Source organism: Solanum pennellii, chromosome 2 (genome assembly GCF_001406875.1).
Source record: "Solanum pennellii chromosome 2, SPENNV200".
In the NCBI taxonomy this organism is placed as follows: domain Eukaryota; kingdom Viridiplantae; phylum Streptophyta; class Magnoliopsida; order Solanales; family Solanaceae; genus Solanum; species Solanum pennellii.
Window position 1 is genome coordinate 10000410 of NC_028638.1, and position 23126 is coordinate 10023535.

Below are 23126 nucleotides of genomic sequence, written 5' to 3' on the forward strand. Positions count from 1 at the left end.
GTTATTTTTACCCATTAACTCATCTGGGTTGTTTACACGCACGTTAGGCCCATCATGGGCCATTTTTCATTTTTATTTACCAGTTTAAAACAGCCACATGTCATTTTCTTTCTGTAATATTAATTATTTAATCAATTTTTGTATCTTCCCCAATTTAAACTCAAAAATAGCCGTTGGTAGCCCTAATATTTTGATTTCCATGGCAAGAACAATATTGGTGCTCTCTTTTTGACGACTTCATCATCTTCCTCAAGAAAATAAGGTAGGAATTCGTCTTTTCTCTTTTAGTTTCCAGTAGAAACGTTACTTTGAAGTTTTTTATGGTTGAATTTCTTTTCAATTTTGTGATTAGTTTTTGATTGAAAATGTCAAATGTGATGTTGAATCGTATTTGTAATGATGAGAATGATCCGATGTTGCGAGTGAAACTGTGATGCAAACATGGTGACTTACTATCAATGCAAACTTCATGGTCGGAGCACAACCCAGCTCGAAGATTTTGGTCTTGTCCACGCTATCGTGTATGTTTACTAATTCTTTTATGGAGATCTTTTGTTTATGCATTTTTCTTTAATTTGTGTTTTGCGTATTTTAGGAGGATGCGTGCAACTTCTTTAGATGGAGGGATCGAGAATAAGTTGATATACGATCCAAGTACGTTATTCCGAGATTAGCAAAGAGAATTAAGGAGTTGGAAGAAGTATTGACATCTTATGAAAGTCGTGTTGAAAGTAACCAAGTCATGATGAAGGAGAAAAAGAAGGGCAAATGTTGTAATTTGAAGCTAATCGTCTTGATCATTATTGTGTGTTTTCTATGTTTAAGTCTAACCAAGAATGTGAAGGATGGAAGTTGTAGGTGTGTGCAACCAAAATTGCCATAGACATCTTTAGTTACATTCAAATTTTTGAAATTGTAGGTGTGTGTACCTAGAAACTAATTGTCTTGATCTTGCTAGTTGTAGGTGTGTGTAACTTGAAGGATAGAAGTTGTTGAATGTTCAAGTTATTGTTGTTCTTTGTTGTCGAATTGTTATGATTTGAACAATTTGCTAATGTATTTGGTTCTCTTATCTATATTATCGTGGCAACCATTTGAGAAACTTCACAAATATGTCAATTACAATTAAAAAGGCAATAACAAAACTGACTAAAAAGAAGACTTCATAATCAAGTTTGATTCCAACCTTTCAAGTTTGTTTGGTTACACGCAAAACTGAGTTTGTTTCCAACAAAAAACAACACAAAAATATGCATAGTCAAATTTTGTTTGTCAAAATGAACAAGACAACATCAAAATGCCCTACTTCCATGGCACAGAAGTCTTCCTACTTGAAGTTGTTTGGCCTTGGGTATTAGCAGCATTAGCAGCAACTACAGACCTAGTTTGGATAACCTTTTCAGCCCTCATTCTTTCCAGGTTGCTAGTGGTAATAGTTGTCTTCCCCTTCCATTTGAATCCACGTACTGGTGTGTAGCCAATATCACCAGTGACAACATCAGCCCTTTTTGTAACTCTTGTATATTGATGACTCTTCTACTTGGCAATCCAGGCTACTTAGTCAAATAAATACACACTCAAATATTAGACAATTAGGTTTGCAATGACAATTGTAAACTTGCATTGATAGTTGTAAACTTACATTGAGAGTTGTAAATTCATCTTCAGTTTGGTATATGCCAACACCTGCCATTCTTGGCCTTTTAAAAGGTCTTGTTTGTCCTCCACTGGTGGCCTCATGTCCTGCTGGTCTCTTCCCTCTTCCTAGGCCTCCTCCACTTCAGTTTGTTTCAGAACTAGTTTGACTATGTTGAGTCATTCCTCTTCCTCTACTTAGTCCTTCATTCACATTTCTTTCTTGAGTCATTTCTCTCCCTGATCCTACTCCTCTACCTGTACCTCTACCTCTCCCTCTACCATTTACAGTCTGTACTTTGAAATCAAAATATTAAATCATATCTATATTATCTAACAATGATATAATAATTAGATATATTACCTCTATGTTTGTAGCATTTCCATGTGATTGAGCTGGAACACCTCTGCCACTTACTCTTCCTCTTGTTGCTCTTCCTGTGCCTTTTCCTCTACCACTTTCAGTAGCATGTATATTAATATATCAATACATATACATATACATATACATATAACATACATTTGAGAGTAACAAATAAAAGTACCTATGTCTGAGAAGATGGTTCAGCTGACTAACTTGGACCAGTACTTCTTGCCTGAGAACATGGTTCAGTTGATTGACTTGGACCAGCTTGGTTTCTTGTAGGAAATCCTCTTTTATTGTGTCCTTGTGTGCCACATTTGCTACAAGTCATTACAGCACCTCTTTTGCTTAACTTTTCAGTTTTTCTACTTTCATCTGCTTCCTTTCTTCTAACCTTACCTGGTCTTCCAGGCAACTTTCTGATCTTTGGTGGCTTTACAATTGGATTATTTGAGGTTGGCCACATTTTTATGGTATTCATTGGCTGAATAAAATGGGCATATGTGTTGAGGTAGGTTTCCTTGCTATAACAGCTAGCCACATAATGGATTGGTTCTAAGTTTTTGTAATAAAGGGCAGCAACACCATGAGGACAAGGAATTCCCCTGAGCTGCCAGGATCTACAACTACACCTCCTATTAACAATGTCCAGTGTGTGTAAATCCATGGTGTTTAATCTCAAAACCTCTTTCTCCATTCCAAGTCAAGTTACATTGCATAGACTTTTGAATGTTTTCTTGCAAAATCTTCAAATACATAGGAGATATATCAGTGATCTAAGTGTTTGAGAACTCTCTCTCAAATCACTAATTTTTTTCATCATCTTCACCCTTATCTCCTTAAGCATTGTAATGATGGTTTTATACCTTGCAGGCACTATCCAAGCATTAAAGTTTTTTGCCATATTGTTGTCCACAACATCACATTTGCTATATTCTTCAAAATACTTCTTGCACCATGTATTCAAATTGTACCATAAAAGATTATCCAAACCTTTTTGTCCTAATTGCCTCATTGTCTCTATATTGTCCTTCATCTCAGCTTCAAATGTGGATTTAGCAATCCTCCAAAACACTCTTCTTCTTTCAACTCCTTTCCAATTTTTTGACCAATTTGCAAGAACATGTCTTGCACATTTTCTATGTTCAACAAGTGGCAATAAGTATCAACAGCAATTTCTAGTCCCTAACAAACCAACATAACAGAAAAAGAATAAATTAAAATGCAAAACTCAACAACAATAAAATAGTAAGATGGATATCAGTAATTACCTTTTGCATATCACTAATGATGGATAGTTGATGCCCTTCTCCAAGTTCAAGATCATTCTTCACTAATTCAAGAAACCATGTCCATGTATACTGATTCTCAACCTCAACAACTACCCAAGCAATAGGGAGAATTTGGTTGTTTCCATCTCTACAAACTGCCACTAACAATTGGCCTTTACACACACCTTTGAGAAAACATTCATCAAAACCAATATATGGATAGGGTTGTATGTTTTAACAATGAAATCTCCACTAGTTCTATCCTTACCTGCACACAACAACCAAGGACAACTCTCTTTACAACATCTCACTCTAACTCTGCCAGGCTCATTTACATATTTTTCAATTTGAATATGTTCTTGGATTGCATATCTTGTCACTGCCACTCTAAATTCTTCAACAGTTCCAAAAACCAGTCCTAATTCCCAAACAATCTTTTCAGCAGTTGTATCAAACACAACTCTGTTTGGGTTTTCTTCCTCCTAACAGGTTTATGCACTACTTGATCAACCTCTTTACCATCTCCCCAACCTGTTTCATCATATATTTCAAAGCTAGGAACTTCATCACTTAGATAATAAGGTTCATCACCTCCTAGCTTACCAACTAAGCTTTCCCTAATACATTATTTGTCTCATCATACCTTATATCTGGACCTTTCTCATTAACATTAATCTGATCTGAAGTAGTTCCCCTACTTCTCCTTTTTGATCTTTTGAAATGCCTCTTGGTTGCCCTTATATCTACATACTCTTGATGAACATAACTGTCAACCTCAGTATCTTCACTAGTATCCCCTTCAGATCCTGATTCATCTTCCACTTCATCATCAGTTGGATCATTATTAATTATAGGATAATCAGATGAAGGTACATAGGAAGGAGGAGGCTGATATACCGTGGTTTCATGGTATTTTTAATGCAGAAAAGTTACCACCTACGGAGCTTGTGACGGTCCATAGATGGCATCATAGTGAAGCTGCTGAAGGAAGATGGGGAAGTCTGATCAAGTGTGGGGTTACGAAGTGCATGACGGACCGTCGTATCCATGACGGTCCGTCCTGCTGGTTCGTCATAATGATCAGAGAAGTAGTCCCAGTACCCAAATTCCAAGAGTTTAAGTGTCATGGAACGGAGACCCTCGACGGACCGTCGTGCTTGAAACGGTCCGTCATACCTGCCATCGAGGGTAATGAAGAGAGTAGCAGAAGAGTTTGCAAAGTATGGGACAACGGAGTCCATGACGGCCCGTCATGACCACGACGGCCCGTCACGAGGTCCGTCGACCCAGCCGTGTTTTGACAGATTTTCAGCAATTAGAGTCCTTCTTTTATTAGGTTTTTATTTTTTTATAAATAGTTGTAAAAACTTCGTTTTGGGGGTTAAACTCTCTTATAGTTGTTAGACTCTCATATAGTTAGACTCTCATATGGTTAGACTCTCGGTTGTTAAACACTTTTATGTTAGATTCTTTGTTAGTAGATTATTTTGGATATTAGACTTTTGGATTGTTACACTTTTCTCTGAAGTTGATTGTTGGTGATTTTGTCGATTAATCAAGTAAATTTCTGGATTTTATTCTTTCTCATTGAAGTAAGTGCATGAATTCTTATACTACATATATGAATATTGTGGTTATGACTATGGGTAACTAAACTCCATAACTAGGGTTGTGGGAACCATGGGTGAATATTGAGGTAAAATCTAACTAAAATAACAATTCTAGAATAGTGTCTTGCATGTATTGATAATTCTTTTGCTTAGAAGTCTTTTTAACGGATGGCCAACGTTAGAACTCGCCTTAATGCTACTTTTTGGACCAAGGAGGTAGATAATAGGAAAAGAATTATCAACATAGATTTAGTGTATACTATCTAATAGGCTAGTATTGATTGGTACGAGGTAATAACTTAGTCAAATATCGAATACAATGCTTAATATGAGGTAAAGGTAAGAGTTAGTATAGCAATACACGTAGCCGGACCAAGGTGCGGGGTGAAATTTTCTAGATGCCGGACCAAGGATTTAGAAATACATAACTTATCACTTTGCATGCAAGATACTAGGAAAGAATTGTTATAGTTAAAATTATCAAATTAGGAACCTGTGGGGAACACGTAAACCCTAGTTACTTTTATTAATTGATCAAACTCCAACATTTGAATCTGTTAGTTGTCTACTTTAATTTAGCTAGTTATTTTCAATCATTTAGAAATAAAAATCCCCCTTTTTATTGTCTTTGTTTTCTAAGGAAGTAATTGACCAAATAATAGTAATAATAGATTGAAGTTAAGTCTGAACTATTTTCCTCGTGGGAACAATCCTAACCTCATTAGTTAGGTTCTTTACTTGATACGACCGCTTTACTTCTTATTTGAGAAGTAAGTTTGAGAGTATCATAGGCACAGTAGAAGGATATGGTGGAGGCACAGTAGAAGAAGGAGAAACAATAGAAGGAGATGGTGGAGACACAGTAGAAGACTGAGCTTCAAATGGTGTGCTGGAAGTTTCAGAAGGACCAGTTGTAGGGATGGAAGGAAAAGTAAAAGTAGGAGGCTGATTATTAGGTTTAGACGTCTCATTATAAGATTCCTCACCTACCCCACTTTCAGTCACATGGGGGACAAACTCCAATCAAGTGGGGTCTGATTAGCTTCACTAACCCCATGAAAAACATACACCTCCACTGTATTCCCATCATTTATCATATCGAAAAGGTCAAATATAACCTTATCATTATCAACAAGGACTAATAACCCATCCCACTTGATGAAAAAATCATAATCTATTGTATATCCTAGTTCCTTTATGTAGTCCCTCAACTCAAAATAAGACATCCTATCAACATCTACATCTAGGAATTCTGTCACATATGCCCCCCAATATATTTAGGTGGTGGACCAAATTCTATTACCCCCCATGATACCATCTTAAAGTTATCAGAGTAAAAGTCATCCTAAAAAAGCATGTAACAACAACAAACACAATTCAAACACACATTTCAATAACTAACTCTAATAAGTTGTACACAACAAAAATAATCACTAACAAACAACAACAGCAGGAACACTAACTAACAAAAGTAGAAAAAAGCACTAACATTTAGCTCTAACAGTACTAACAGAACAAAACACTAACAATAGCAGTTGATAATGTACAAATTAAAGTCCACAAATGTATAAGAGACAAATAATAAGATTCGAACTAAGTGGATAACATCTAACCCTAACCTAAAACATAATCATAAAACCCTAATCACTAACAGTCGCACTAAATCAATAACACAAATACCCTACATTAACTAAGTCGATTACCCAACATACTCAAAAATATCCTAACAATGGCAACTGTATGAGGTAAATTCTAACATTCCTACACTATAATAATTCATAAAATCAGAACAATCGAGAAAAAAAAAGTGAAGATTTTTATCATATGTTTTAAAATCCTAACCTGTTAGACCTTCAATCTCCAAGAATCTTCACAAATACACATCAACAACAATCAACAACGAGATCATCAACAACAACACTATCGTCAACAGCAACACTTGTGTATTTCGTTCGATTTTAGGGAAAAGTTGAGAGATGAAATGAAAAGGAGAAGACGAATTTTCTTCAAAAAAAAGGGTCGGGTCGGGTTAATTCTATCTTAGAGAGTGAGCAACACGCGAACTAAATAGATGACGGAATGGATAAAAATGACCAATTTACAACGATATATGGTTGTTTACTGGGTGATAAGACACTTTTAAAATTTAGATGTCTTTACGCAAATATAGGACAACTTCGATAGTTTATTTATGTCTTTATAATTAATTTCGAAACTTGTTTCACATCCTTTTTAACTCTTTTTTTTTTTTGGCATGGAGTCGGAGGTTTTGTGGAAGATGGAGATAATCAGAAAGGCAGAGGAGTTGGTAGAGACAGAAATGAGTGGAAACGATGCTTCACATGATGTAGCCCATGCTTTTCGAGTTCGAGACCTTGCCCTTTCACTTGCTCATGAAGAAACCCTTTCTACATCTCCAGATTCCATCTTAATCGTAAGCATAATTACCTAGAGACTTAATTGAAAACTAAAACTTGTGTTATAGATTTGATGAGGTTACTGAGTGCAAGATTGTTTTAGCAACTGGTTGATGATTTGGGCATTCTTAAACACACTGCTTCTGATAACTAAATTGTAGTTTGCCTAATGGGATATATCTGGGAAGTAGTTTGCTTAAAGTTAAAAACATATTGTAAACCCGATCCAACTGCAAAATGTCCCTTACAGACTGTTGATTAGTATGAGCAAAATGTGTACATATGTTTGAGGAGGGTGCTATTTTCGTTTTCTTCTTTTAGGCATTTACAAAAGTTTAAAACTTTTCTTGCTATAATTTATTTCAGGTGGAACTGGCTGCTCTTCTACATGATATAGGTGATGCCTCTTTTACTATTATTTTGATATATTCGAGGTTTAATTTGGACTCACTGAGTTACATACTGTTACAATGCTTTTTATCGTACTTTGCTCATTGCTCGGATTATCTATTTGATAATCATAAGATCACGAGGGAATAGCCTTTTAGATTATGAGAGTTTCTACATTTGCTGCTTGAGGTGAGGGAGGAATGGGATCTATTTGATGACTGTAAATTAAAAGAGAATTGAAAGGAAATATTATAAGCAATTGTATTGGTGTGTACGAACTGGGATCTTTCTGCTTATAATCAAGTTTTATCGTTAATCTTGTGATATGTTACGTAACATATCAGATTCTCTTTGGCTTTCTAATTGCAGGTGACTACAAATACATAAGGTTAGATTCTATCATATTTCATGATAAGAAGGATTTCATGGTTTTGTTGGATGAAAGTTACCTCAAAAGGTGATAATTTTCTATATGGATATCAAAATGTCATCCATGCTGTTACATGACGCCTTATTGAAGTGTCTTGGAAGAGTAATGTACGACAAAGCAACCGACATCCGGATCATTACTTTCTGCCAATCATAAGCCTGCTCATTGCACTATACTAGATTGGCAGTGAAGTGCTATAAAGCCAATGACAAGATCAGAGACTGTACAGGAGAACCGAATGAAAGCTTTCATGTATTAATGAGAACAATGATTACAGGAAAGTTAATATGCTACCCTTGGGGGGAGAGCCCCCAATACAGAGATCTGAATGCTTGCTGACAATTCCGACTACTAGACCCTCCTTATATATGTCCTTAAAAAGATATACCCAAGTTACAGGTATTGACATAAGTAAGCTGGAAAGACAGTAGCACTGTTCTTATCATCTTTGGCATGGTGGCTTCTTTTTGTGCAGAATAATCTTCAAATAATTTAGTGGTCCATCCCTATACATTGCATAATTGCTGTTTTTTCTCGTCTTTTACCTAGTGTTCACTCCCAGTCATTCCATTTTTTCTGATAACCATGGTGTAAAGGCAAGCTTGCGGGCACCTCGACTACCACGGGGACCTACTACCTCCCGCCAGCATAGGTACCGGGTAGCTTTATCCACTAAAGCTTGAAAAAGTGGGAAGAAAACCACCAAGTGTCTTTTGGCCGGCTAGGATTTGAACTTGAGACTTTGTGGTTCTCAACCCACGTCATTGACAACTAGTCCATGCCCTTGGGTTCTTCCATTCGTATTCATTTCTGATGCTTTCTTTTGGCTTCTAGGGATCCATCTGAGGCAGAGATCGTTGAGGAATTTCTTCAGGGGCAAGGCATAGAGGAAGGGATGAAGATAAAGATATTGAATATAATTAAGGGGATGGGTAAGTTTGTGGATGCAGTTGATTCTCTATTGTAGTTACATTATCTGTTAGAATGTACAATGTGAATTTGTTGTGTTTTTCTTCCATCTTTTTAAAGTTATCTTTGTTAGTTCACTATCACAACCACACTATTGTAAAATAAAGAAAAACTATTTGATAAAGCAGAAAAATATAAACTGATTTCCTTCTGGATATTTTTATAACTTGTATCTCTTTGAAAATGAATTAGCAAACTGTAAGGCAAATAGAATGACTCTTTCAGTGGTAAATGATACCTTGAATATTCTGTCAGTCCAGCCTTTGAAATTTATTTTGTCTGTCCATGTCTGCCACGGACATTAAACATATTTGTTATATTAGGTTTTGCCTGTGTAATCACTAGAAATAAAATTGCGACCGCAATGTTACTGTATTGCTGCCAGATCAAAGGATTTTTCAAATGGTTTTGTCATTTGTGTCCGTGTAAATATTTTTGCTGATGATTTTTTGAAGTGTGGTTAATATAATTTAATTAAAATAATTATCTTTTTTAATCTGTATGTACTGTCTCCTTGGTTGAAATAGATTTTTGTCATGTAAAACTTTTCCTTGGTTGAAATAGATTTTTTTCATGTAAAACTTTCTCTGTGTTTTGACGCTTTTCTCAATTCCTTTGGAGTGATTGGTGGTTGTGTGTCACTTTCATTTCTGTAATATAATCTGTCATATTCCTTGGGCTTCATTTTCTATGAAAGAGTTGGACACAAGATGATTGTTATCCTTTTCTGATAATTTGAATGTATTGATAAAAAACAATGTTCATAGGTTTCAAGGAAGAAGCGGGAGGGCTTGCAAATACGAATTATTCAATAGAGTTTGGGGTGGTGCAAGATGCCGATCGGCTTGATGCGATTGGTGCAATAGGTGATTGATTCCATTCAGTTACCTCTTGGTCACCTGTATATGTTATGTCTCCTCTCATTCTGTGGTAGATGCTGCTGAAGAGCTGAAATTATGCTACTTAAATTTTTTTCTAATTACAGACTGCTTGGTTATTTTCCTACCTTAAAAAGATACTGTCTCTCTTAATTTGGATATCATATGGTAATTCCGGATTCAGGAATCGCCCGTTGCTTTACTTTCGGTGGAAGCAGGCATAGAGTACTCCATGACCCTAAAATTGAACCTCGATCAGATCTGTCTAAGGAAAATTACATGAACAAAGAAGAGCAGACTACTGTAAATCATTTTCATGAGAAGCTTCTCAAATTGAAGGACTTGATGAAGACAAAGGTCAACTTATCGTTTGTTTCTGTATATTTTGTTTTACCCCTTCAGAATAAATTCTGCAGGATGAATTTTCATGTGAATCATCTCTTCACTACAGGCTGGTAAGAGAAGGGCTGAGAAAAGGCACAAATTTATGGAGGATTTTCTGAAGGAGTTCTATGAAGAGTGGGATGGGAGGGCTTAAATGAGGTAGCAGTTTTCCAATTGATGTTGCATGTTCCTAAATATATTTCTTTGTCGTGGTTGCGCATAACCAAATTTCAGAAGTTCTTTATATAATAAACACTAATTAACGAACTGCTGCATCCTAGGATAGAGTCTCGACAACAACATACCTAGTGAAATTCCACAAAGTGAGGTCTGGAGAGGGTAGCGTCTAAGCAGTCCTTGTCATTATCTCTCCAAGGTAGAGATGTTGTTTTCGAAAGATCCTCGGCTCAAGCAAATCACAACAATAATAAAATGGAAAAAGATAGTGGGAAGAACCATGCAAACTAATAGCAAAGCAGTGTGGCCCATATATGCCAGGAACCATAACATCAACAACAAAGTGAGATCATCTAAACACAGTAATAGGACAAAGAGTACATTATAATTACAATCAACACGGTGTTGTATTCACCACGAAACCAAATACATGAATAAGCTAGTAATAGGATAACTCTTAACTACTTACTAACCTTCTACCCTAATCTGCGATCTCCTTACCTCCTTATCTAAGGTCATATCCTTGGTAAACTGAAAATGTGTTATATCATGTCTAAACACCTTCCTCCAATACTTTTTTGGCCTAACTCTACTTTACCTCATTATATCCAACTTCTCACACCTCCTCACCTAAGTGTGTGCACATCTCCTTTTCACATGCCCATACAATTTTAGTCTCCCTTCCCTCAACATGTCCACCATGGAGGACACTCCCACTTTGTTTCAAATACCCTCATTCCAAATCTTATTGCTCCTAATATGCCCATACATCCATCTCAAAATCCCCATTTCTGCCACTTGCATCTTTTGAACACAAGAGTTCTTGACTGACCAACACTTCTCTCCATACAACAAAGGCGGTCTAACCACCACTCTATAGAACTTACCTTTTACGATTTAGTGGTACTTTCTTGTCACATGACGTTGGATGAAAGCCTCCACTTCATTCATGTCACACATGTGTGACATCCTCGTCAATCTCTCTATTTCCTTGGATCAGGACTCAGATACTTAAATACTTCTCTTTTTGCAACAACTTTTGTGTCAAGTATCACTTATGCACTACCTCATGCATCACACCACTGAATTTACATTCCAAATACTCTATCTTGGTACTGCTTAATGGAAACCCTTTTAACTTTAGAGATGGTGTCCACACCTCCTGCCTAGTGATAATTCTACTGAGAGTCTCTTCGATCAAAACAATGTCATCTGCAGATAACGTAAACCATGTCACCTCACCCTCAATTGCGTCAATTCATCTATCGCCAAGGCAAAAAGAAACGGTCTAATTGCTGATCCCTGGTGCGATGCCATCTCAATTGGAAAGTGACCTGAGTCTCCTCACACGTTCTTACTCGGGTCTTTGCTCCATCATGCATATCCTTTATCCCCCTAATGTATGCAACTGGTACACCTTTTGACTCGAAACATCGCCAAAGAACTTCTTTAGAGACTTTGTTGTAGGCCTTCTCAGGTCAATGAATACCAAATGCAATTAGGTGGTACCTTTTTATCACACAAGACTTGTGAAATCAGGTTTTGAACCTAAATCACCACAAAAGCTAGCTCGAAGGGAGGAGGATTGCCTAAGTCTTTTAAGGAGTCTACTCATCTCAATAATCACTAATGTGGACTTTTGTTATTTTTTAACACCCCACCTGACGCCCAGTGCGTAGGCGACTCTGATTGTTAGGGGGCCTAATATTGGGTGAAATGGACCCTGTTATGATACCATGTGAAAATAGAAGAAGAAGAGATATTGAGAATTGAATTGGTTGATCATTTCCTCAAGTTGATGGAATTAAATAGTTGTTGCGGATAATGTAAATAAGGAAAGAAGATAAACAAATATTAGACAATTTCCTAATTAAAGGGATTAGGGAATATTCTCATATCTAGATTATTTAATCATGTCATATTTGAATATTCTCATATCTATACTATCTAAATATACCATAATTAACATTCCACCTCATGCTGGAGCATATAAGTCATAGTACTCGATCACCCCGACATGAATCCAAATTGATTCTTGGAAATGGACACCCATCTCCTCACCCTCATCTCTACCGCTCTCTCCCGAACCTTCATAGTGTGGCTTAGTAAATTGATACCCCTATGTTTTGGATACCACCCTTGTTCTTGTACAATGGAACCATTGTACTTTACCTCTATTCGTTGGACAATTATGCCATCTTAAAAACAACATTAAACAACCCAGTCATTATGCATTATATCATAACCAAAATATCACCCTTCTGATATCCTATGATAGAGTCTAATTAACATAAAAGGGGAATAGTTCTGATTGAAGCAGAAATGGTACAAATTCTTTAAAATACTAGGAGATATGGTGGTAAGAGCTAAAGCACTGTCTTGTCAGATATAATAGTGTATACTACTTCAGTTACCTGATCTTTCAGCAATCTGTTTAGTTGTTTTAATGAAGAAAGTGCCTTTATGGATCATGCTGATTAATTAAACAATCAAAATACTGTTTCCTTTAGGTAGTTAAGATGTCACTGAGTTGTCCAAATTTTTAGCAAGTTTGACAAATGGAGTTGAGTAGATACCTATCTCTAAGGGTGTATTTTCATATCTAGCATGATTTCTATTAAATTATGCATGTTTTTTTTAATCACATTTTTAAAATGTTTCATGCTTCACATGTTATCACATTTGCGGAAACCACCTCTCTACCTCCACGAGGTAGTGGTAAGGTTTGTGTACATTCTACCCTCCCTAGACCCCCACTTGTGGGATTTCACTTGGTATGTTGTATTACAACCTTGCATGTGTAGAGTACTGGTTGTATTGTAGAGTTTTAGCTGTAATCCAATGCTTAGATCAATATTTTGGTTATGGCATAATGCATAATGTGCTTCTTATGTTACTTGCTAAAACCACGTCTCAATATCATCACATGTTACAGAATTACATATGTTATTTCAAGTAAAGCTATATGAAATATGTTCTAGATGTGTTTTTAGCTATATTATGCATTGTGCATATGTTGACTATGACTAGGAAAATGCTTTTTCTTTTGTGAGGAAGTTTGAGAGATCTAAATTGACATTCACTCTCTTTTGTGGGGCATTATTCAGAATATTATACTCATAATAGTAGGCAAAATCAGATTTTGTTAGAACTCTTAGTTGACAAGAATGGTGTTATATCTCCGTGAAGCACACACGAAGTGCACAGAGACCTAGCAGATCAGAATTTGGGTTGGACTGGTGTTATAGAGTTCACAGTGCACATTGTTTCAAATTTTGATAGATGTGATCCTCCCACAAGTTAGATAAATGTATATATACTTGTATATATGTGTGTGTAGTTTTAAAGTCTCCATTGGAGTATTCAAACTTATTAGCATGTAGGGGTGGCAATTTCAGCCCATATTAATAAAATGAGCCCATTTTGACCATATATAATGACGTGGATCGCTCATATTATAATTGGTCAAATATGGGCTTCTAGCTATTTTAAAAGTCTCTTCAAATATGGTCAAAATGGGTTCAATATGGGAAGTTGTTTAGCATGTATTTAATTTGCCAAACCTTATTCCAAGAGTTGTAGAGTTATGTAATTGCGGTGGACTTATGCCTCGCCTTTTACATTACAGATTGAGAAGTTTTACTATCGACCAATGACCAAACAACATATAGTGCGCTGGTGTGCCTCTCACGACTTCTTGGGTGTTGTGTTATTCCTATCTTGTTTAAACATTTCAGTTGGTTTGTTACTCTAGAGTTTTGCTCCAATCAACTTTGTAATGATCATGTATTCGTGCTAGAATATTTGATACTTTATGTTCATTCTATTAAGCATCCAACTTGAGATGTTGATATTGAGGCTATATTAGCACTTCATTTAAATCCAAAGTGATTTGTTATTTTCATGGTTATGTTTGTTTAGCTTTTTTCAAACATAAGCTACAACGTTTGGTGTGTTTTCACAGAAGGTGCTACTGGTAGAAATATTATTGCACTAAAATTGAAAGGTTAAATCACGTGCAACAGAACAAACTTTTTTTTTCTTGTAACGTCATATCTCAAGGTGTTCTTAGTTTATCTACAATAATATTTCTAGTGGATAGAACCATTCTTCTTCTTACTTTCTATGCGTGGAGTTATTATGTCTACTAAATATATTAAAAGGTGATTGAACACTCCATACATAAAATTGTGAACAAAATCAACATAAAATATAGGCAAAAAATTGGGGATTGACCAAAAGTGCCAATATTCTGAACATGAAGGACTATTTCATGGAAAAATTCAAAAATGACTTTGAGTCTTAACAAAAATTAAGGACTATTTTGGGGTTTTTTCTCTTTCTTTTTGTGTGTGACGCGCTCAATAAGTATAGTTTTTCCATTTATTTATGGAAAAATGACAGAAATATACCTTAAAGTTCTCTTATTACCATTATCCTCTATTAGTTTTACAAATTATCAAAATTCCTTATTTCATGCATCATGTTAATGTATCAGCGCATCAAATTAATGTATTTTGCATATCTAATTAACGTATCTTGCACATTAGATTAATGTATCTCGTGCATCAGATTAGTATATTTTGTATATAATGTACATCAGATTAGTGTATCATGTATAAAATGTAACGCATCTTACTTAACGATTAATATATCTCGCGCATCAAATCGCTTGTATTATCGTATCGGTTTGAAAATTTATGTAATTATAAATTTATAAGGGACAAATGATAATTTTACCTTAAAAGTATGCGATTTTTGTTCTTTGTCCATTATTAATTTCAGCTCATTTTGGCAAGTCGTATTTTAGTCCGATCTGGCCATTTGGCACCCCTAATTCCAACTTAACCAAAGTCATAATTTGGGGATGTTGAAAGCATCGGTCATAACTTCCGAGCTATTTGCAAGTCTTTGAAGAAAGGCTAAAGAATCTGAAGGAAGAATTGTCCGAACAACTTTTGTTGGAAGGAGAAAGATGTTGAAAAATGTGATTTGCATCATATTAATCTCATTTATTAATAATGTGATACTGAAAAATATTTCTAGTAATGTGATACTGAAAAATTAGAGCATGAAACAAACAGAAAGAATGTAGTATATCAAAATTAAAGTATCATAGCAATCAACACATATTCTATTATTCGAATCACTCACCTTATGTACCTATTTCAATCTTGTTTTTTTCTTTCTTCTCAATACAAGGGTGTATGTTTATATCACTGAAATTTGTTCTTTAAAAAATTACAAAAAAAAATATAGAGAAAGGTCGTACGTACAAACATCAGAGAAAGTAATTGTTGTTGTTCAGAGGAAGTTGAGATTGATCGCGCCTGGAGAGTTTGACTTGTAGTCCATACTTGAGGTACATAGTAAGAGCCAGTTTAGGCATAACTGGATGTCCTTTCACTACTTTAACATGGTAACGATAAAGGATGGATGCAGCTGTGAATTTCATTTGATAATAAGCAAAATCTTTGCCTAAGCAAAGGCGAGGTCCTCCGTTGAAGGCAGTGAAACGGTATGCTGGTTCACTCATGTACCGTCCATCTCTCAACCACCTTTCAGGTTTGTATTCTCTGCAATCTTTACCCCATATACCTTCCATTCTTCCCATTGTGTAGATTGCATAAACCACCTTTGTTCCCTTCTTCAATACTGTCCCGTCTGGGAATACATCGTCTTCAACAACCTACACATAACAACACAAATTGTTGTTCTTTCCTCTTCAAATGTTTAATAATTTAATGTTAAAAAATCGACAAGTTTTACCTCTTTGTGATCAACTGGGACAGAAGGGTATAATCTAAGAGCCTCAGAAAGAGCAGCTTGTAGATATTCCATTTTCTTGATCTCTGCTGGCTTGAAAATCAACGGAGTTTCATCAATAGCATCTCCTCTTTCATTCAAAATCTTACAAATCTCAGCTAAAATCCTCTGTTCAACCTCCGGATTACGATCCAACAGCCAGAAAAACCAGCTTAATGCAACTGAAGATGTGTCTCTTCCAGCTAGAATGAAATTCACACATATATCTCTTAAAAACTTATCTGAAAACGGCTTTCCTTGTTCGTCTCTTAACCCCATAAACACTGTTAAAAGATCTGATCTCTGTTTGCTATCTGCTAAACAAAGCTCTTTCTTTCTTGTTCTAATTACTTCATCGGCAAATTCTTCAACTTTTTTCAGCGAATGTTTAAGTGTCTTCTCTGTTCCTAACCCGAGGCACCTCATGGTTTTCCATACAAGTGTAGGAGTGACAAACCGTAGAACGGTTGCCTCTGTTGCTAATTCAAAAGCTTTAGCAAATGGAATTTGAGGTAAGTGAGGGTGGAGACACCCTGGATCAACCCCAAAGGCAATCATGCAGACGTTATCGAATGTGAGCCTAAGGAGAACATCTTGAAGATCGATAGGGATTGATTGTTTGATTGAATCTTCTAAAACAGGTAAGAGCCTAGAATGAACAAGCTCCAACAATGAATCTGTCGTCATGTTCCGAAACTTAGCAGAATGGAATTCAATGCTGGCTGGTTTCCTCTGTTTCTGCCAAATATCATAATCTGCATTGAATATTCCATCTCCAAGAAGGTCTCGGACAGTGTTCCGAAAGTAGTCTCCTTTTGGGAAATTTGAGAAGTTTGTCTTAAGAAGATACTCAAGATTCCGGGGATCAGATGTCACCACACAATTGAGGTTAGTAAACCATGGACCTCGGAATGTAAATGTCCCATTCATGTGGCAGAGAACATCAGAAATCCACTCATACATGTCTTTACGTAGGCCTAAAATCAACGAAGGCAACATCCCTACAAATGGCCAGTTCGGTAGTCCTTGTTTTTTCGCTTGCCCTAAAGAATGTATAGCGATAAAAACAACAAGTGCGATGAATATTTCCATGATTTGTATATGTGGCAAGAGAAACAAACCGAGATGTTCAAGTGAGGAGGAAGAACAAGTCATGTTAATGGAGGTGAATGTAGTATTCATGAGGTTGAGATGATAGAAAATATTGTTTGTTGTAGCTGTTATAAGCATGGAGTGATTGTTTTGGTGTGATTTCCATTGCTACAAATATAGCTTGTCATTTCTTGTTTACAGTTTTGATTTGGTGAGCTGAAAATAGAAAGGAAATTACTCTCTCATCTATATATGTTGTGATCTCAAATCACATTTCTTGTTGAAGAGGGTTTTTTTTATCAACAATCAAACTGTTTTTTTTAATCTTCTTATTTGGAAAAAAAAAATTGAAATATATTTGAACCTATCAGTGTAACATTTCCATAATTTACTCACGTAGACAAGTTACTATTTATAATTACGCAATTTTTATGATGTCTACATGGATAAATATATATTTTTAAAATACACTAATAAATAGGTCAAAGGTCATGCCCAAAGCATGAAATTGTCACAATAATTTCAATTAAAATTCGAATATATTTCTCCCTTCTTATTGATTTTAAAATTATTAAACCCCCGTTGACTATACTCGCAAGTTATTTTTTGCAATAGAGTGGGTGAGATAGTTAACCTAAGTTACAACAGTTTTCTAGTCGTTCCCCGCACACGTTTTTGCCCTTTACTTCTTTTCCTACAATCCATACAAATTTCAAAATAAGTGTGCCGTTTAGCTACAAAAACTTATTACTTCTCTCTTTACCCTTCTTTAGTATGGTGGTGCCATGTGGAATTTCTTCTGCTTTTTTTTTCTTAGTTTTTGTGCAATTGAAGCAAAATCAAAATACTTCCAACGTTCTCCTTCTTTATTTTTTAGTTTTTTAATTATTCTTAATTATTTATTAATTTTGACAAATTAAACAAAGGATATAAAATTTTAACATTTTATGTTCTTAATTAATTATTTTTCTTGAAAATTTTAAGTCTTTTTATTCTTTCACTTCATAATTAGTAAAAGTAAAATGATAAAGTCACGATATCAATTATTATTTTCTTAATAAATGTGTTAATTAAATTTAAACAAGTAATTAAGAATAAAAAAATAACAAAAAAGTCTTTTGGCCAGAGTTATATTTTTTTATGTTATTTTACGTTTTTAAATATCTTTAACCTTTTAACTTTAATATCCTTAACTAAAAAATGAAGAAAATATCAGTATATTTTAAAATTAAAAAAATATTATAAATTTTCTGATCAAATTTCTGACTATTTAGCGCTCTTCAAAAATGATTACTAAAAAAATACATATATTTGATTTGATGAAATGGAAAGAAAGATGACGAGGGTGTAAATGAAAGTGGTGTTGGGAAGGAAAATGTATGCATCGAATGAAAGAAAAAGGAAGAGGTTAGGAATCCGAATTAGTCTTTCTAGGGGAAATAAGTGCATAGGAAAATAAGGAAAAATTATTTGAGCCATAAAAATTTGGTTAGAATGGTAAAAGAATATGTTTACACTATATATTATTAATTTATTTTGAAAATTTTTTCAAAATATCAATATTTTGATATTTAATAGAATTAATTGTCAATACTTTTAATATTGAGTAAAAATGTCAAAAAAGAAATAATTGTTAAAAACATAAAGGAGAAATTAACGGGAGAGAAAACTATTAAAAAGAAATAATTGTTTAAAAGTCTTATCTGTTGCAAAAATTCAAAAAACAAAGAATTAATTGACAATTTATCAAAATACACTAACTTCTATCTCTTTCTTCTTCTTTTACCATGTTCTAAAAAACACGCCTATCACCATTGTTCTAAAAATTCAATTTTCTTAATTTTTTTTGAAGCAGTTTATTTTACTAAGACATGTTTTGACGTTATAAAATTATGATTTATCTTTAAAAATGTCTGAAATTTTATGAAGTTTATTTGGCTATAGTGTTAAAGTTATGAAGGTTATGTATCTTCTTTTAAGAAATTTTCCAGTATTCAGAATACAATACTCATGTATTCATTATATAGGTATTCATCCATCTTACATATGTATTTTATTTTGTTTATTTTAAATATCACTTTGTATACCAAATAGTTTGTACTTAGATTTGATTTCGTGTATATTATAAAATTTAGATTTAGATTTGATTTCGTATTCGTCCTAATGTATATCATATAGTTTTGTATTTATATTTTGATTTCGTATTCTTTCTCAACTATAAATAGCCAAAATACAATTTGTTTATGTATTCATTATATGTGTATACATCCTAATTGCGTCGGTCAAATATTTTGTATTTTATTTTGCTCATTATAGGTTTATACCAACTAGTTTATTTTTGATTTTGTATTCATTCACAATTTTAAATAATCAAAATAGAGGTTTGTATTTAGATTATCACTTTGTAAACATAAATTTCACTACAAACTACAGAACATTCAAAATACTTTCAAATACTTTTATGAAACAACTCAATACCTAACTAAATTTGAAACATAAAAATAAATCATAAAGAAAGATCGACAAAAATTATTTAAGTACTAAAAATCTGAAATACATAAATATTTGATGAGTAAGTTAACAAACTCATATAAAAATTTAAAAAAATAACGAAAATTCCTCAATACATACAATCCGAAAATTCAACATAATGTGTGATTTTGAAAACAAAATCTCGCAAAATAAATGATGAATTCAAGAATACCTTTATCAATTGAGAGATTTCTTGATTAATTGATCGATCTGAACAAATTGTTACGAACTTGAATAATTAGTTATTCTTCAACAATGAAGAGAATAATGAAGAAATTTTGATGAAAGATAAAAAAAGAAAAGTGAATGACGGGAATGGTGAAAACTGAAAAGTTGATGAAAGAGAAAAAAAACTGAAAAATAAAAGATAAAAATAAATTTAATGATACTAAAGCATAAGAAAAATTGTAAATGTGATAAAGGAGGTAGAATTTGATTCAAAGTTGGATTGTTTTAAGAATAAAATTTAAATATAAATTATTTTCTAAAATATTGACATTTTGACATTTTCAATAATTATTTTAAAGTACAGATATTTTTACTAATTAAGTTAGAGATTGTGACTAGTTTGATAATTTTTCCATTTATTTTTGGATATTTTGGCTCTTTAACTTAAATATTGAATATATTTTTCAATTATATTTTCAATACATTGAAAACAATTAATGAGATTAACTATTAATGATTTCATAATTTAACATGAGAAAGAAACCACAAAATTAACCAAAAAAACATAAGTCTCACCTACTCTTCTTACTTGAAATTTTCAAGATTTAAAAAAAATAGAAATATGACAGTAGAAGTAAAAAATTAATTTTAAAAAAATATACTATTTTTGAATTTCTAATTTCATCCTTTCTACATATTCTTTTTTGTTTATTTATTTTTCATCTCTTGTTTCTTAATGATTAAAAAATTAAAAAGTACAAAAGAGGAGTTTAAATTATAATTTTTAATTTTGAAAAATAAATTATATCTAAATTTTATATATTAAAAATTCATATTTATAATACTCAAAATTAAAAATTTAAAATTCACCAAGTTGGCAAAACAATTACTCTTATTTATTTAAAGGAGTTGTTGTCACGCATGAATTTTCTAGAAAAAATTTAGATGATAAAAATATAATTTATTCAATTATACTTAGAATTTATGTGAGCGAAATATGTAGACTTTATGTGAGCGAAATATAAAGAAAACTGAAATTACTATCATGTTTTCTCCATTTTTTTATTACTTTCATATCCTCGAATAATGACGTCATACACAAATAATGACTCATTAAAATTAATATTTATTTATTTTAGTACTAGAGACGTATACAAATATTTTTTGAAAAAAAATGTTGATGGTTCTTCATTGAAAATTTATAATAACTAGGAAAGGATGTAAAAAGTTCTTTATGATTACAAAACAAATTTTTATTAAAAAAAAAACAAAAAAGAAATCAAAAGAAAAACTTCATAGTTTTCAGATGATAAAAATGACACAAATTTGTTAAACATAAACTAGATCAAAGTTTCATCACATATATATATTTCTTCATTAGTAATAGGGAAAAAGGACAAATATGCCTTCGAACTATCGAAAATGGTATGTCAATACCCTTCGTTATATTTTAAGGTTGTATATACTCTTACCGTAAATATTTTGGGTTGTGTCTACCCTTGCTACTATCGGTTGAACGTGTGACTTCATTTTTAAAGATGATTATGAAATATAATATTCAAATCAATATATTAGTGTTAAAAGAAATAATCAAATATCATATTATTTTTTAATATCGATGATAGTGTATTACATGGGCGGACCCAGTAAGCCAGACGCGGGTGCTCGAGCACCCATTGATTTTCGAAATTTTTTGTATATATATATAGAAAATATGATACATATGTTATTATAATTTAAATGAGCACTCATAGAACAAAAGCAGCTGTGGGTGAGCTGGGTTAAACCTCTGCAATAAGAGGTGTGCGAAGCCACTGGCAAGGGTTCGAATCTCGCCAGTAGCATTTCTTTTTTAAAAAATTTTTCAGCGAATTTTACACCTGAAAGTGAGCACCCACAACCTTTAAATCCTGGATCCGCCACTGGTGTATTAAATATATCGTAATGAAATTAAAATAAAGAAAACAAAATGCAACACTATCCCCAACAAATTGTGTTATAAAGTTAGATATGAACTAACATTATTTTGTGGGCTTGATTTTGGAATTGAATGATTTGTATATAATAGAAATAGATAAATGGTTAAATTATTTTACAAGTTCAAGACTAAAAATATCATAGATAAAATGTATTAAAAAATATTTTATGAAATTAAAATTTGTATAATTTAATTTTACATGTAATGAAAAGGAAAAGAGAAATAAAGATTAAAAAAGATGAAGAAAAGAGAACAAAGAAAGAGTGAATTAGGAAGAATTAAAAAAAAAGTGAAGTCAGATGGTAATAAATCCCACGTTATAAAATCTACTGAATAATTTCCTTCACACAACAGTTAATAATAGGAAATTCTAACTCATTAAGCATAACACTTATTGTTAATTATTATTCACACATATTTTTAAAAGTTTAGGAAATAGTAGTAATAAATATTTGACTTTACTTTGGAAGGAAAAGGTTAAATTAATTTTTTTTTACAATTCTAGTCATTTAGCACTTTTTGAAAAATAAAATATTACTCCCTTCGTATCAATTCATATTACTCAGTCATTCCTATTTATTTGTTATCAATTTAATTTCACGTATTTAATAAATTGGATAAGTTTGTTGTTGTACCTTATTTAATGTTCTTTTAGAGTGTGTTTAGTATGAAGGAAAAATTTTTTGGAAAATGTTTTTCAATTTTCTCATGTTTGGTTGCGGTAAAAGTTTTGGAAAATGTTTTTCAAATCAACTCATTTTCCTCAAAATTAAGTAAAATGACTTCCCTTCAAAAATTAAGGAAAACATTTTCCAAATCTCTCCTCCAATTTCAAATTACATTTTTTTTTGGAAAAACATCAATTTTTAAAAAAATAAAAATATTTTCAATATCAAAATTTTATTTTTTCACCCAATCCCTGACCACCCTCCCCCCCAGCCCCTCTCCCCTCCCCAAACCCCAACCCCCTCCCTAAAAAATTAATTTTGCTTTTTAATAATTTTTTCAACTTCAAATTTTTATTTT

General features: G+C 33.1%; 2 protein-coding genes and 1 pseudogene across 2 annotated transcripts; 1 reads left to right on the forward strand and 2 right to left on the reverse strand.

The window, feature by feature from the left end:
• Positions 1 to 1268: 1268 nt before the first annotated feature.
• On the reverse strand, positions 1269 to 2157 carry LOC107010821 (annotated as a pseudogene).
• Positions 2158 to 7105: 4948 nt separating this feature from the next.
• On the forward strand, positions 7106 to 14429 carry LOC107011988 (uncharacterized protein YpgQ). Its single transcript, XM_015211689.2, has 8 exons — positions 7106 to 7314; positions 7664 to 7694; positions 8057 to 8075; positions 8952 to 9049; positions 9854 to 9952; positions 10149 to 10321; positions 10416 to 10507; positions 14154 to 14429. Exons 1-7 carry the CDS (start codon positions 7135 to 7137, stop codon positions 10500 to 10502), a joined length of 687 nt encoding a protein of 228 aa, XP_015067175.1. The 5' UTR covers positions 7106 to 7134; the 3' UTR covers positions 10503 to 10507; positions 14154 to 14429.
• A 1192-nt stretch (positions 14430 to 15621) lies between these two features.
• Positions 15622 to 17641, reverse strand: LOC107011989 (cytochrome P450 86B1). Its single transcript, XM_015211690.2, has 2 exons — positions 16295 to 17641; positions 15622 to 16214 (listed from the first exon to the last, which is right to left on the reverse strand). The coding sequence occupies exons 1-2, from the start codon at positions 17558 to 17560 to the stop codon at positions 15807 to 15809; spliced, it is 1674 nt and encodes a 557-aa protein (XP_015067176.1). The 5' UTR covers positions 17561 to 17641; the 3' UTR covers positions 15622 to 15806.
• Between the last annotated feature and the right edge of the window lie 5485 nt (positions 17642 to 23126).

Excerpts from the sequence above, each read along its gene's own strand:
- LOC107011989 (XM_015211690.2), bottom strand. The coding sequence starts at position 17,560 with ATGCTTATAACAGCTACAACAAACAATATTTTCTATCATCTCAACCTC. Across the intron at positions 16,215-16,294 it reads TCCCAGTTGATCACAAAGAG|GTTGTTGAAGACGATGTATT; the intron begins GTAAAACTTGTC and ends TGTTATGTGTAG.
- LOC107011988 (XM_015211689.2), top strand. The coding sequence starts at position 7,135 with ATGGAGTCGGAGGTTTTGTGGAAGATGGAGATAATCAGAAAGGCAGAG. Across the intron at positions 9,953-10,148 it reads TGATGCGATTGGTGCAATAG|GAATCGCCCGTTGCTTTACT; the intron begins GTGATTGATTCC and ends TTCCGGATTCAG. Across the intron at positions 10,322-10,415 it reads AGGACTTGATGAAGACAAAG|GCTGGTAAGAGAAGGGCTGA; the intron begins GTCAACTTATCG and ends TCTTCACTACAG.